Here is a 15,486-nt window from a genome sequence, read left to right on the forward strand (position 1 = left end):
CTGATAGGCACAATATTTATGTGAGCTATCTTTAAATTGGTTTCATCTAATCCAACGTATCAAAAGTATTTGTAAATCTGTCCCAAAATGTTACTGGCACTTATTTTCATTTTTAATTAGAGCTCCTTTAGAAGACCATTTCATAACACTCAACTGGTCTGACGTGCATCAGTTTAATAATCTTACTTGGAGTTTTAGAAGCAAACTTAAAATCAGTAAAAGAAACTTATTCTTAATAAACAACATGTGGAACTCATTGCAGTAAGACACCATGGAGTCCAGGACTTTCACTGTGTTAATCAGAACCAGAGCAGTTAATGCATAAGGAATTGAGAACACCCTGCTATAGAACAGGTAAGCAATCACAAATTCAGTGCTTCAAGAAATTCATAAAGCTGAAAATATGGAAGAAGAAGTGGCTCTGAACAGACAAACATTTAGATAAGGATGTGATCTATTTGCTTTTTAGACCAAGTGGGGGTAAGTACCTTTTTCACAGTGGATACCGTGGTACCCTGAGGGACAAATGCAGTGTCCCATCACGGCGTCGCAGCTCGCTCCGTTTTTACAGGCACATGCATGAAGGCAGTTCAGCCCATAAAACCCAGGGGGGCACCCTGAGAAAGGAAAGTGTCAAGTAAGGAAAGCGGAGGAAGAAAAACATGGATTCATTTAAGTCCCTCTATATTTGCAGCTACCTTCCCTGGGAGCCTGCTAAACTGATATTTACCATCACCAGTAATAATCCCATCTGCTCTTCAGCTCACCAGCAACAGCTCCACATCAGAGCCATGCTGAGGTGTTTGGGCAGCTCCCTGAGCCCCACTCTGTCCCTGCAGGAGGGCAGGTGGTGGGGGCTGTGTGGGGTGTGTGTACTCACCATGCTCACAGGAGTGCCCATAGAACCCTGCAGGGCAGTGGCAGCAGCCCGTGAACCTGTTGCAGGTGCCGTTGTGCTGGCAGGAGCAGTCCAAGCTGCAGCTGGGGCCGTACTTGCCAGGGAGACATTCTGTTAGCCACACGTGGACCCCGAAAAAAAAGACAAAAAACCACCAATCTCACACCAAAATCTCTTATCTGATGGCTTCTACAGCTGAGGCACGATGCCCACAGAGTAACTTGCAGAGCTCAGGTGAACATTTATGAATTTCCTTCACTCCATGCAGTTATGAACACCAAAGACACAGCATTTTTGCACCATTATTATGCATTTAAATAATATATTTATATTTTATGAGAATTTATACTTTATAGATGTTTGAAGAGTTGAATTTTCTTCTTCTATACTGTTTATATTGAACCTTTCCTGTCCCTCAAGTGTTGTAAAGGCACATAATAAATGATATCTTCTTTTTCCACACTCTACTTCTACAGCAATGCTTTCTTTTAGACACACACAAAGTGTGAAAGAAAACATACAGCTCTTCCTGCTCCATGTTATCATTGGAATTCACAGTATTTGAACTCCTAATAAAAGGGGAAGGTCTCATTTTCATACATAGACTTTCCATGTATAACTAGATATCTGCTTTTACTGAAGTAAATGCATCTCAAATTGTTGAAAGCCATGTCATGCAAAAGTGACCATGTCGATATAATTTCTGCAGAGGTTAATTTCCACGCTGGTGATAATTGGGTGCTGTGCAGACTGACTTAACCGAGCGTGGCCATGCACGCAATCAGATTCATAACTGCAAATGGCAGATAAGATCTTCTGAGAACACCGTATCTAATCACCAGTAGAAGATGCATGATTAGATGTCTTTGATTTCTAGTCAAAACAGACTCAAAAGCACACTGCTGAGGAAATAAAGACTCCGTTTTCCAATAGCTTGGTATGTGTGTCAGAAGCCAAGCATGCATGAAGATCTTCCTAGCAATAGAGCACTCCATCTTTTATGGAGTTCTCCCCAGTGCTTGACACCAGAGACTTTTTATTTAAGCACATCTAGAGGACGCACATACGAGCCATTGTTCCATATGACATCCGCATGACCCCATCATGGTTTGCAGCCCAAACACTGCTCCTGTACGTTTATAAAGACTTCAAGGAGCAGGCAGAGATGCACAAACATGCTCTATGCAACACTATACTAGCCAGTTATTGGTAAAAAATACTAATTTTGGTGTGGAGGGAAGAGGTATTTTAGTGCTCATCCACAGTTGGCATCATCACTCCAGTTGGCAACTATTCTACGTACATAAAGCAGGGCTCCAAATCTCGTGTCTTTGAAGAGATAGAAAGAAGGGAAAGACACATTAAAAGACTGTGCTCCATCTGTGAAGTGTGCTTTGTGTAAGGCAGAGCTGACACAGAGAACTGAGGACAAGATAGCATGATAATTTCGATTGCTTCGGACAGATGTTGCTGGAACATCAGGGAAGTCAATACATGAGAAGTTTAACTGCAGTTGAGTGCCAAAGGGAAGAGAAAAATCAAGAGAGAAAATAACAAGACAAGATGGAAATCCTGGCTTCTACTGACCTCAGGGGAACAATTCAAAGAAGATATCAGAAAAATGTTCCCATGAAAAAAAGAACAAAAGTTGGATTGGAGAAGAAATAAAAGTCCATTCAAAGGAATTTACAGGAATTACAGAGCAAGACTCATGAGGAAACTGTTTCTAAAAAGAAATCTAAAGCTCTAATTTTGGGCAAGACACCAGGAGAGAAGCTACAAAGACGAATGCAGCTGGTAGCAAGATTAATTAAGCAAAACCCGTTCCTTTTTTGAGGCCCCCATAGTCACAGCAAAGCCCCGCTTGAATGGACTTGCTCGCTGCCTCCAAAGCAGGATGTTACCTTTCTCACATGATTTTCCTGTCCAGCCAAGTCCACAAATGCAGCTGCCATCCACATGGTCACAGATAGCAGCGTTCTGACAGGTGCACATCAGGCGGCAGCTGGGGCCGTACCGTCCCTGGGGACACACTACAGAGAATTAACAAAGTTTGGAAAAAAAATAATAATCTTAGCATCCCAAAAGATGACAAAAGTGACAGAGAGTAAATGCAAACACACTGGTCCCCACTGAGCATCCCAAGTAACATCCCCTCACGGTGCCTTCACTGCGCGGTAAGATATGGGCAGAGATGGGTAGGAGAAGGACAGGGCAATGGAACAGAGGAACGAGGCTGAGATCCTGCAAGCGTTATCAAGAGAACTTTGGCTTCAAGCTCAGTGGGAAGCACAGACATAAACAATGCTTGGCACTGAGTTTTATTTCCAACTACAAGCCCAGCTGACGAGCTGAGCAGTGGTCCCATTTTGTTACCTTGCTGACAGCCAGGTCCCGTTTGGCCAGGAGGACAGGTACAGCTGCCAGTCCGTGGGTCACATTGACCTTTCCCACAAGCACAGAGCAGGGCACAGTCCTTCCCATATCGATTTTCAGGGCAAGCTGAGGAAACACAGACTCCTGTTAAACACCTTGGGTACGCCAGTTTTCATTTCCAGTGAAGGAAGGATCCTATAGATAGAGTTGGCTTCCTCTTCGTTCCATCTAATATACTTCAAAATGACTATGAAAACAAATCCCATCCAAAGACATGACTGTTTCTTCCTCTGAAATCTTTTTTTTTTAGGTTATAAATATAATCCATGCTTTCACATGAACTATTTAGTAGGTTTTCCCCTGGAAAGGCAAGAGTGCATATCAGCTGCTCATGCTTCAAGTTAAAGACTTATTTCCTTCCTTAGTACAGATGCTGTCCTATGCTGAAGAACAAAGCTACCAACTACTAAGCATTAAAGCATAATCTGTCTGTGAATAAGCTGAAAGAAGCTTCAGAAAGGGTCTGAAGATGATAAAACATCAGTTAAGTTCTACTAGCACTGAAACCTCTATGGCTGGTACAGGTATAGCAAGTGGAAATCCCACAGGCTCTGTATTTATCCATATTAGGAGATCATAGCTTTGGAAATAACACAGAAATTCTGCCACATGATTTAGCCGTGAAATAGAGAAGTAGGAGAAGTGTTGCCATGGAGTCTTTACCAGTTTTGCCATGACAGAACTTGATCTTTTTCCCATTTATTGAAAATAGTGGCACCGTAGCGTGAAACAAAATATTGAGATAATTTCTCAACCTAGAAATTTTGGACGGGAAGAAGCAACTTGAGCAATTCATGCTGAGTTGGCTCTAGAAACAAATTTGGGCAAGTAGGTTGTAATCCTGGGATGAGTGTCCTTGCTTCTGCTCACACAGAAGAGAAGGAAAATATTTTGCAAGAGAATTTTTACAAAGCTGGAATCCCGATTTACAGTTCAAGAAGGAGGTAACTGTGATCTGTCTGTTTTTATACTGACAAATTCTTATGCAGATTATTCTCTCTGCTGTGTTCTTGAAAGAAACAGAACATGAATGTTGGCTTACTTTTACTACAGTCGGCTCCAATGAAACCAGGCGCGCAATCACAAGTTCCCGACGCTGGGTCGCAATGGCCCCCATTCATGCATTTACAGGATTTTTGGCAGTTTGAACCGTAAGTACCTTTTGGACACCCTGCTTTAGGAAAACAAGAAGGCAATTAGGCTATGCTGCTACTGGGACCTTTGCATTCCATGTCATAAGCCCTTCGTTACTTTCATCCAAAAGTAGATTTTCATTTTCTGTTTGCTTCTAGAGGACCAGCAGAAGGCATGGACAAGCAGATGGCTGCCTTGGGCAATGCACCACCTTTTGATTCCAAGACAAAGCCCTGGGGAGCCTGACAGGCTGCTCCTCCCATTTCTCATGCTTAAAGGTAGCAAGAAAAGCAAGCCCAGTTCTTCAGAGATTTTCCTCCTTGATTTCTACACCAAATCAACCTGCTCTCCTTTCCATGGCAGAGACAGGAGATGGGGTTTTGGCCTCCTTTCCTCTGGGCAACAGCAGCCTGCTCTACCTCATTTAGCTCTCGTTTTAGCTGAGCAGTTCTAGAAGGTGGCCAGGTCTCATCTTGTGAAAAGGTTTAAGCAGCAAAAGTTGGATTTCCCTATAATCTACTCTTTCCCACCAAACTGGAGTTTGCAGTGCTCTGGCAAACCTGGTGAGCTATGGATGGATGGCTTCAAAATTGTCCCTGTGACAGAAACATGGAATTTCGGGTGATACCTTCTCAGATCCAGGAGAGAGGTGCTTTAAACGCAAAGCCAGAAAATTCTCTGAGAAAAATAAGGCTTTGTTTTGTAATAACCCAAACAAACATGAGACCTGGATGGACTACCAAGGCAGTGTTACATAGCAATGAGCTTCTCCCAGTTTCCCAGTGTACCAGAGGAGCAAAAAGCCTGTGCTTTTAGAGCACTGGGATCGTCATTCAACAGTTGCATTCACTCTCCTGCCTCCGAATGATATTTCTTTGCTCCTTCCTTCCTTCTCTTAATCCCCACCAAAGGAAAGCTTACGGCTACTTTGGCAATCTGGCTGAATGTATATTTGCACGTCTCCAGGCAACAGATTTCTTGCAATCTCTGTCTGAAAAACTTTATATATTTTTTTCTCTTTTCTGAAAGCATCAAAGCATGGTCTGAGTGCCTGGAGAAATCCCTGGGTTTTTCGAACCGTTCCATAGAGATGGAGAGCTTACGGTAAAGCTTTAAAGGGATGCCTTTTAAAACAAAGCTGAAAGTTGGCTTCTGCTCAAATCAGGATAGCAGATCATCAAGGCTAAACAGATACACACTTTTCCAACATGCAGAGACTCTCCTCAGCCCTTCTCATCTCAGTGAATACTTCATCAGTGCTTCCATCTGTTGGTGCAGAAAATCTGTTTCATGTGCAAACCCTGGCACCAAGGTGTGAGCCTTGCAACATCTATTTCATGGAAATGAAGCTAAGGGCACACCCTGATTCAATGATTTAATTGGACTCTGAGTGAGTTTCTCTCTTCCTCCTCCTTTTCCTGTCAGTCATCGTTTGGCTTTTCTCTTTTTTAATTCAGTTTCCCACACTCCCACACACTTGGCTTCGCCTGGCAAAGCTTTCAGGGTTGCTCCTCAAGACTAGAAAGAGCTGCTTCATTAACAAAAGGGGATGCAGCAATCTCCCCCCTCCCGTACCAATTCATTTACCCTTGCAACATTTCACTTAGTTTTATTCAAGGGAGCAACACTAGCAGTGCAAACCTGTTGGCTACATGGCTGCTAGCAAGGCCATCTCATCTGCTACTGCCTTGTGGGAGAATTTCAATGCAGACAGCTATGGCAATTGACACGCTGTCCTGCCATTTGAGTCAGTTCTGCATTTATAAAGAGGGTTAGTTAGCCTCTAACCACCAGTTATCTAATAAAGACATTTTCTAATTTAACAGTTTCCTGTGCATTTGACATGTTATTCTGAGAATGGCAGGAGAAGCAGACAGATTTCTAACTCATTTCCTGAGTTTTCCCTTCTGGTTTGGGTGGTTTTGCCATGACCAATAGTTCCTAAATCTTTTCATACCAACCACATACACTAAGGCTTTCCTTACTGCTACTATTAACGCACCGTCAAAAATACAGTTTTGAAGCATCCTGTTACCCACAGCTTGAAGGTGAAGTTGGTGATGTCTTTCTGGCTCATGGTTCACCCAGCTCAATAAATGCCACAGAGACGTAGCATGGTATTTTTGCCCACGACAACATCCCTTACCGGGCTTTGTTCCTAACTCCACTCCAGTAGATCTGCCCATCCGCTGAGTTATGGACAGCTGATGGGAACCTTACTGCTAACTTGTCTGCTTCCTCAGGATCCTGCTTGAAACAAGAGACTGTTTCAGCTCTTCACTCCAAAATTCGAGAACATGAAAGCCTCATTGCTCTTGGCTCCTGGAAATTTGACTTCCCAGCCAACTACACCTTTTATAGATATTTTCTTGAACCTTTTTTCACAGTGCTATAAATACAGCGATAGTTGCCAGAAACTGTTTCCAGCAGCATCCAACCACATGTTGACTGGACTGAAGCCCGTTTCACGTCTCAGGAGCAGCTCCCTATGCTGTTTTTAATATTATGTCGAAAGCTTCTTCATCCTGGAGCTGCTCCAGCTCTTTCTGCAGTGAGGACAGCAGGAACAAGGAGCATTTCCACCAAAGTCACACGAGAATCCACAGATCGGATAGGTTGCTTCAGAATGAGGTCCCTAATCTCTCACTCAGTTGACACAAAGCTAAAAAAAATCTCATGCACCAAATGTTTTCTTTCCATTTTTGTGTCTCTCTATGGCTTGGCCTGGACAATGTGAGAGAATAACAAAAAGAAATGATAGATGCCAGACAAGTTTTCTCCCTCTGTGAATCTACGATTCCATTGTCTCTCCTGTAAAAGTTTAACAAAACACATAATGATTGAGAACTTGCTGTGTATTTATGCAGGACAGCAAAATGCATTAAAGGATTATATCTCATATGATATAGATTGATTCTAATGACACCAAAGTCCGTGACAAAAAGCCCTCCGAATGCAATGAAACACAGATTTCATTTTGTAAGTAATTTCTTCTGTAACAGAACTTGAGTATAATTAATGTTTTAAATTTAAAATTCTCCACTGAAATCTTAAGGACCTGAGCAAACATAGGGACATTTATTACAATCTAAGGAGAATTAGTACCATATGCACGAGTAATCACCACTGAAAGATTACCACGTTAAAGGTAATAGGCTAACCATGATTAAGTCTTTTAAAATGATGCTGTTAAATAGCTGATCTCCACTACTGCTCTGCTATAATATTTATTATAATCTAATGTATAATGGATCCAGATGGCTTTAGTCTAGATTTTGAAGGCTGAATTTCAATCTCTCTCACAGTGAGAACTGATGCACGAAGGAGGATGGAATCAATCCTTACATTTACATGTATATTTTAAAGAGTAACTTGTGATGACAGGATGGTAATACAAATGCCTATCTCCAAAGTGAACCTTGTAGCCATTCCTGCTCAGAGAATAAAACACGAGTTTAACCCTTACCAGAGCTGCCCATATTGCAGCTGCCCTCTGTGCTCAAACTGTCACCTGAAAACCAAGCAATGCAAACACAGCTGTACTACATTCAAAGGAAAGGAAAACCAGCATTTGCCAAAGAGAAAAGACTGAGACTGAAAGCACGGCCTCTTTTTTCTGTCGTTGTTGTTCTAAATGAGACTATTACAAGCACAGAATAAAAACAAAATTAAAGTTGTAAATAAAAAGGTAATTCACTGTCTCCTTTCCCTGAATATTTTGGGATATGTTTCTTATCAGTTGCCACATTCCACCAGAAACAACTTTACAGATGTCCTAAAATACCAGCACGAGGCATGTGCATCTGGGAATATTTTTTTATGACACAGCATTCAGCCAGTTGGCATTTTGTCCTCTATGCTGGTCACCATTTTTCAATCCAGACTTACAATTTGTTTAATTTGATTGTTCCTCAGAAGGCCCTACAACTTAACTGCCTTTATGAATCACTTAGATTTACTGCCAATCGCAGCTTGTTGTTTTATAATAACCATTTGTCCTGACTTCAGCACTCAGAGATTTCGGGAAGTATTATGGCCGAGGTGTGCTGCAATGGAAGAGCTACCAATATCCAGGTGTAGCTGAGGATGAGAAGTGTGAATGCAGAGATTTACATCGATATTCTTCAGCACCGCATGAAATCGGAAAGAATTTAGGCAGCAAATGTCCCCAGGAAAAAGTAAATCTCCTGCAACAAGGCAGACACCACTATTACAGTAAATTATCACAACCCATGCTTACTGTATCCAAATCAGTGCTGGAGGAGAAGATGAATGAGTGCCTGGGCCCCCCAGAAGGTGAGCATCCCCTGTGTGATACTCACGGCGGTCGCAGAGGGCCCCGTGGTACCCCGGGTGGCACAGGCAGTGCCCGGTGACGGGGTGACAGTCCTCCTCAGCACGGCAGCGACAGGCTTGGCTGCAGCTCTGACCGTATGTGTTTGGTGGACAAGCTTGGGAAAGAGGAAAAGTAAACCAACAGATTCGATTTGTCTTGGTAAATATAGCACTCAAACAAAGAGCAAGCTGAAATTTATTGAATAAAACCCCTGCCTACAGAACGGCACTGTCCTCCGGGACTTCGGATTTATTGCATTTACTTGGGGGTTACTTCACCGCTTGATTTTGTTTCGTTCAGTCAATTTGTGCCCAACTGTCAAGGGCTGGATACAATTCTCTTGTCACTAGAGAAAATCATAGGGAAATGTCAGGTAAAATTGACTGAAATAACAGTGTAACTCACCAGGGACCAGACGTATGGATAAAGACATTCTACCTTTTGCAGAGAGTTTAAACTTGGAAAGATGCTTTGGCACCAATATTTCCGTGGGCTTCACTTTGCCTGGTGACAAGCAAGTCATTTCCATTTTTCTGACTTCTCGTTTCTAGTTCCTATTGGTGGCTCTGAACATATGCACAGCTCAGCTTTGTCTTCCCCTAGGCTTTATCCAGGCCACCTTGCCCAGAGGACATTAAGGGAAAGGAGAGATGGCAGGAGCACTGCTGCAACTGTAGGTTATCCGAGCAAACACAGGAGTGGCAGCTTTTACTGGGAGGGCAAGTAATGTTTAACACATTTATCCAGTTCAGCCTGTGTTGGCTGTCAGAAGGCTGAAAACCTCAAGAGGACAAACCTCACCTGCCCAAACCATACCAGGCAAAAAGTTCAGAACTGGCCAAACCATTTGGGAAAGTGACATGCACATGGACTGCAGCTGTGCACCGTACCCCCACCCTTGGCCAGCTTCACTGCTGCAAAGGTTTCTCCTTCTGCCACAGACACCTAAGAAATTAAATGTTAGCCCATGTTCTTTAGTTATTTGCATCCTTATGACTTACTTCTCTCGCAGCCATGGCCGGTGAATCCCGGAGGACAGCCGCACTCACCGGTCAGGTGGTGGCAGGGGGTGCCCACAGGGCAATGACACCGCTGGGCACAACCCACACCGTAGTGTCCAGGCAAGCAGGCTGCAGGGGGACACCAAATCCCATTAGCACCAGGCCAGGATGACACAGAGCTGCTCCTTCCACTCATCCCTGCCAGCACCTCAAAACTGACTCCGAGTGCAAGGATCCCAACCCGGCTACGGGATGGTCACCCCACAGACACTCACGTTTGTCACAGTGCCTGCCTCGCCACCCCTTGGCACAACGACAAGCTCCTGTTTGGGGGTGGCAGGACACGCTGTGAATGCAGTCGCATCGCTCTTCACACCGCTCGCCATAAAATCCAGGGGGACATGCTGCGGGGAGAAGCAGGCAGAGAGCAAGAGTTGGTGCTGCAGCAGGGACAGAGCAGTGTGCTGCTTGTTCAGTGCATGGTGATGGCTGCTCAGAAGGCTGCATGCCCAGAAAATGTAATTGAAAAAATATATTAAAAATATAAAGCTATTTAGCATTGGTTATTAATAAAAATTCATAAAGTTGCCTAGAGTACAAAACCAGATGATGCAAAGATGCAGCTGATCTGGCAAACCCTGCCTGCAAGGCAATTCCTTTCACATGTTTCCTCCTCGTAGCCTTAAGGTAGAGGAATGCCTCTGATTTTTCAACAAGAGCAGAAGGACATAACATGATTCGCTGTGGTTCTTGAACAGAGACCTGCCCCCAGCGCTCACAGACACACAGTAAGCTCTCACACCTGAATTGTTTCTCACTGAATAGCAGAAAATTCAGATACACACAAGGAACAGACTCCACGCTGCAGCTAACACAGCTGATTGCAGAAGAGAGTGTCCAAAAAGAGCCCCTGCAGCAGGAGCTGCCCTCACCGGCATCGCAGCGGTCCCCAGTCCAGCCGGAGTGGCACAGGCACTTCCCGGAGTGCTGGTCACAATCCCCATGGTGGCAGCTGCAGTTCTGCCTGCAGCCCGCTCCGTACCTCCCGTCCTCACACTCTGCAATGAGACAGCATAGTGAGAGCACAGTGACAAGAAGCACAGGAGTACCAAAGGGCTGAGAACACCTACCAAGCTCGCAGGATGTCCCTGTCCGGCCCTTGGGACACTGGCACTCGCCTGTCACGGGGTCACAAGCAGCCTGGCTCGGGCAGATGCAGCGATGCAGGCAGCCAGCACCGTGCCACCCCGGGGGACAGGCTGTGGAGAGGAGAGAGCAGCAAAGCCACGGGTTAGGAGGGCAGGAGGACACAGGTTGGACACAAATTTTCACCTTCTGTAGCCCCAGTGGCTAAGCCTCCTCAGAGCTGGGCTCAAAGCTGAAGCTCCCAGCACCTTTCACATGTTCTGGATTTAGTCTGTGCCTGGAAGAAGATACTGTAATGATGTGAATCAGTCAAACTCATGCGACAGTACAGTAGAGCATAGTAAAAGTGTGTGTTCTGGTGTCATAAAAGGAGTTTTATGGATTTTTCTCCCTGGCCATACCTTCTTGGCAGGTGGCTCCTCCCCAGCCGGGGGTGCAGGTACAGGTCCCTGTTACGTGGTCACAGAGTGCTCCGTTGTGACAGTTGCAGGTGTGAGCACAGCCCTGCCCAAATCTGTTCCCCTGGCATGCTGCAACAAGAGGAGTCCGTGATCAGAGAGCATCCAAGGAGGAACTCCATGACAAACCCAGTGCCAGTTGCAAATTGTGTTCAGTCAACACGCCTTGCACAACTTAACGTGTGTAAGCCCATGCATTAACTGTGCTTGACACAAAATGATGTGCCTTAAAAATATGTATCATAGAATGTTCTGAGGAGACTTCCATAAAAGGGTAGGATGGCTGGGGTGATGGATCAGCTGTCATCCCCCTGCCCTGCAGAATGCCTTTGTGCTGAACTAATGGTCCAGCAGCACCACGGGCCTGACAGCCTGGGTATTTATTTGCATCCTGGTAAGAGACCTGACAACTTCATTGTTTTCATTGTTCATTTTTCACAGCTGGATGCACCAGCTCACCCAGAGCCTCATTCTTTGGTCAGAGAAGAGTGATATTTTCAACACGTTCAGTTAAGCAGCTGGCTCCCAGGTGAAAGCTTAATACAACCATCTTGCTGCAGTGCTGCCACCCATGAAGAATGGCCATGTTAAAATTTCTCTGGTCTCCGTTGCTCTGAAGGTTTGGATAGCTTTATTTGGTGGAAAATGGACAACTCTGCTGCTCTGTTTTCTTGGAACATCCCCCACAGTAAGCAGAGTGACTTGGTGAGTTTGGAGAGCCTCATTGCACGGCTGTGTCTGCATCAGGCAGCTCCCACTCACTCGCACAGAATGGTCAGAGCCTCTCCTCCCTGCAGCACTGCTGGCACGAGCAGCTCAAATCCCTGAGCCAGAAAAGTGTCCTGCACTCGCTGAATGGGACATCTCCCAGGATCACACCCAAACTATCACTTCCCACAAGAACCTCTGTGCTTCTGAGGGTGCCAGCTGGCAAAGCACAACGGAGTGCTGCAGGAGGACATGTCCCTGGGGACAGGATGGAGGAGTGAAATCATCCTGACCTCGAGGGTGCATTTGGTTGACAGTATCTGACCCATTCACAGCCCTTCTCTTCCCACTTGAGGACTTCCAGCTTCTAGACACGGTTCTCACAGACACCATTTCTCCCAGGACTTCTCAACAATATTCATTTTTTGACATCGCCTGGACCCCATCCATATTAAAACCACAAGAAAGTGCAGGAGCGCAGTCCCATCACAGTCAAAGATTGCTCTACAAATGTGGACTGATTGCCAAGTTCAAGTCGATGGGTTCAGCCCATCTTATAGAGCTTTGGCTCAGTTTTGGGAGCAGAACTAAACATTTCCACAATACAGACCAGAACTATATCATAACCAAGCCAAAGGAAAAACCAGCTCATAACCGTGTCCCCTGACTGGTTACTGGTGGTTTGCATGAGGTTTTGGAGTATGTGTGCTAAGCTCTTGTTATACTTACCAAGAAGACAGAAGAGTTTTCTAGTGAAAACTGTAGTAAGAAAGCAGAAATTTCTAGAAGTGTTTAAATCTTTAAGTGTTCTACTGGGTGCACACAAACTTCTTTTAGCTTCTCTGTAGGGCAACCCTAGTTATCAAATCACTTTTCTGAAGAATAAGATAAGTGATATGTTGCAGTTATTTTTACAAAGTTCCTCAGCTGAGTGTATGAATATCCCCAGGGCTTTTTCTCTTCTCTTTATGATGAGTGCAGAGGAAAGAAGCATCAGCAAGGTTTAAATTATTACACTTCTTCCTGCTTCAACATTTTCGTCTCTGTGCCTTTCCTCCATGAAAGGAGAAATTATTCATTCAAAGTCTTTAAAATCTGCTTTTACACGCAGAGAGAGGAGCACATGAAACTGGAAGCCAAAACATTCAGTCTGGAAGTCAACATCGATCAAAAGCATAGGGGAGCATGGGGAAAAAGATGAGCACTAAAGCTCAATGGGGTGCCCAGAAGATTGGATTTCATGCAGCTTCTGTGGATTATGCTCCCCAAAATCATGTTAATACACCAGGAAATTTGCAAAGTCAAGTGCTCACATACTATGAAATGTCACAGCTCTGGTTTTTGGTGCCCCTGAGCAGAGACTCTGAAAGAACCAATCTTTCTGCACTCTTTATTTGCAAAACTAATGTGGCCTCTGTAAGGGAAACTACTTCTTGTGAAGGTCCTGGGGAGCAACAGCTGCTTCAGAAAGAGTCAGTTTTGGTACCAAAAGCAGGGCAAAATGCCTCTGCTGAACGTCCATACATAACGTGACAGCATTTTGTTATTGTTCCTTCTCTTTTTTGGAGATCACAAAATTCAGATGTGTCTGTACGCAGAAAGGAAGGTTAAATCTCTGGCACAAAAGGATGACAAGTGCCGAGTCATCACTTATAGATATCTGTGGCATCATGACAGCCAACAAAGCAGTTTAATTCTTCTCAAACATTGATATTATATCTGCAACTCTTTCTTGGATGCCTAAAATATCTCAGATGGACACTCGTGAAAAAAATGAATTGCCAAACACAACTGTAAGAGCTTGCTTGGCAGATTTTATCCTAAAGTATTATAATTCATTTATAAACAATTGCAAAGCATGGTCTTGGAATGGGAAGTGTTGGGCAGCTTTAACAAAAGGCATTACTGTCCGTTTCTCCTGTAATTAGATATAGCATACAAAACTCACTGCATGGCCACCTTAAGATCAATTCAAACCCCATGATGTCAAAATTATTCCTCAATATCCTCCAGCACATTGCCTGCAATCTGATTACTCGAAAACAAATGCTTATCTCCCAGCTGCCAGAGCTGGCGAGCCACAGGATAGAGTAGGGTGAATATTAACACCAGGCAGGGACAGGGAGGGGTGCACAACCAGATGACCTGAAAAGGGGCACTAGCCTCTGTTTTACTAATAACTCTGTAGTGTGAGGTGCTACCAGATGATGACGTTAAATTCAGAATGGAGATTCATCATACAGCCAAGGGAAGAGCATGATGCTCTACCACAGCACTATCTGACCTTGCTGTTTTACTTATAGACACAAGAGGCCTCGTAGGATTTGGAATCTTAAACCAAAGGAGAAATAAATTAACTGGCACAGGGTTCTAACAACTGCAGTGCTAGTGGATGGATAGCTTCTAGGGGCCGCAAGGCTGTTGACAAAGAGATGTATTTCCTAAATGAATTTAATGAAATATGAAGGGAGAAAGCTTCCCATCTCCAGGATAGCCCAAAAAGCTGGCAAAGGACAAAGGGACAGACTGCTGGATCAAAAGGGCCAGAGATCCTATGGGAGAAATCCTTTTGGAGGACAGGTTGACTGGTGGAGGGCAAATGAGGGAAAGATGCCCGGAGTAAATGCAGCCCTCCAGAAGGGCTGGGTATATTACAGTGGACTGCTTCAATGCAAGTATTATTTATGAGGTGCTAAGGGATTTGATTTAGTAGTTGGGTAGGGATAGTGATAGGAGGATGGTTGGACTAGATGATCTTGTAGGTCCTTTCCAACCTTATGAACCTATGAACCTATCATTTCTCACCATTTTCTAAGTTAAACATATTTTCTATTGCAGAAATCTGCAGAATGTGGATCAAAGAAATCTTGGAAATAAGCATTTACTACCAAAAAAAAGTTAGCTCCATGTACATTGCTGCTTCAGACCATGGCTCTACAGCACAGTGCTCAGAAAGCAGTCATGTTTTCAAAAGGAAGTATAGACCATGGCATCATCCTGAGGTGAGACCAGGAAATTAATTGAGAAGTTAACACCTGAAAATACTTGTAATGCCATGTAGCTAAAGAAAATAGTATCATTTCCTATGAAATTTGGTGACTAATTTCTCAGAAGAGCCAATTTTATATGGTATACACACAGGCACACAGAAAAGTCTTATTAATCCCAAGACTGTGGGATAATCAACACGTATGAAAACCCAAGAAACTGACACTTTAAAATAACAAATTAGGATTCTAGGTAGAATTACTTCTACAATTATTTTCTCCTGGCTATGTAATATAACAGTCCCAGCTCTCATTTTTCCACACTGTACGTTTGTAATCTGCCATGTCATAATTGAAAGCTATCTGAGATACACAAGAAACA

At 44.0% G+C, this 15,486-nt stretch overlaps 1 protein-coding gene across 1 annotated transcript in view; it reads right to left on the minus strand.

Annotated features, from left to right (window-relative positions):
- The window catches only part of LOC136056321 (multiple epidermal growth factor-like domains protein 6), a 155,890-nt gene that overhangs the window by 5,078 nt on the left and 135,326 nt on the right, over window positions 1-15,486 (minus strand). The window contains exons 23-32 of the mRNA XM_065748448.1: window positions 11,353-11,481; window positions 10,936-11,064; window positions 10,081-10,209; window positions 9,806-9,934; window positions 8,791-8,919; window positions 4,377-4,508; window positions 3,275-3,400; window positions 2,803-2,931; window positions 881-1,009; window positions 489-617 (exon numbers count right to left, since the gene is read on the minus strand). Coding sequence (XP_065604520.1) covers window positions 489-617; window positions 881-1,009; window positions 2,803-2,931; window positions 3,275-3,400; window positions 4,377-4,508; window positions 8,791-8,919; window positions 9,806-9,934; window positions 10,081-10,209; window positions 10,936-11,064; window positions 11,353-11,481 — 1,290 coding nt within the window. The remainder of the gene's footprint in view (window positions 1-488; window positions 618-880; window positions 1,010-2,802; window positions 2,932-3,274; window positions 3,401-4,376; window positions 4,509-8,790; window positions 8,920-9,805; window positions 9,935-10,080; window positions 10,210-10,935; window positions 11,065-11,352; window positions 11,482-15,486) is intronic.

This window comes from Cyrtonyx montezumae, unplaced genomic scaffold (assembly GCF_038088225.1).
Source record: "Cyrtonyx montezumae isolate F1298 unplaced genomic scaffold, pur_monq_1.0 scaffold_5, whole genome shotgun sequence".
NCBI classification, from domain to species: Eukaryota; Metazoa; Chordata; class Aves; order Galliformes; family Odontophoridae; genus Cyrtonyx; species Cyrtonyx montezumae.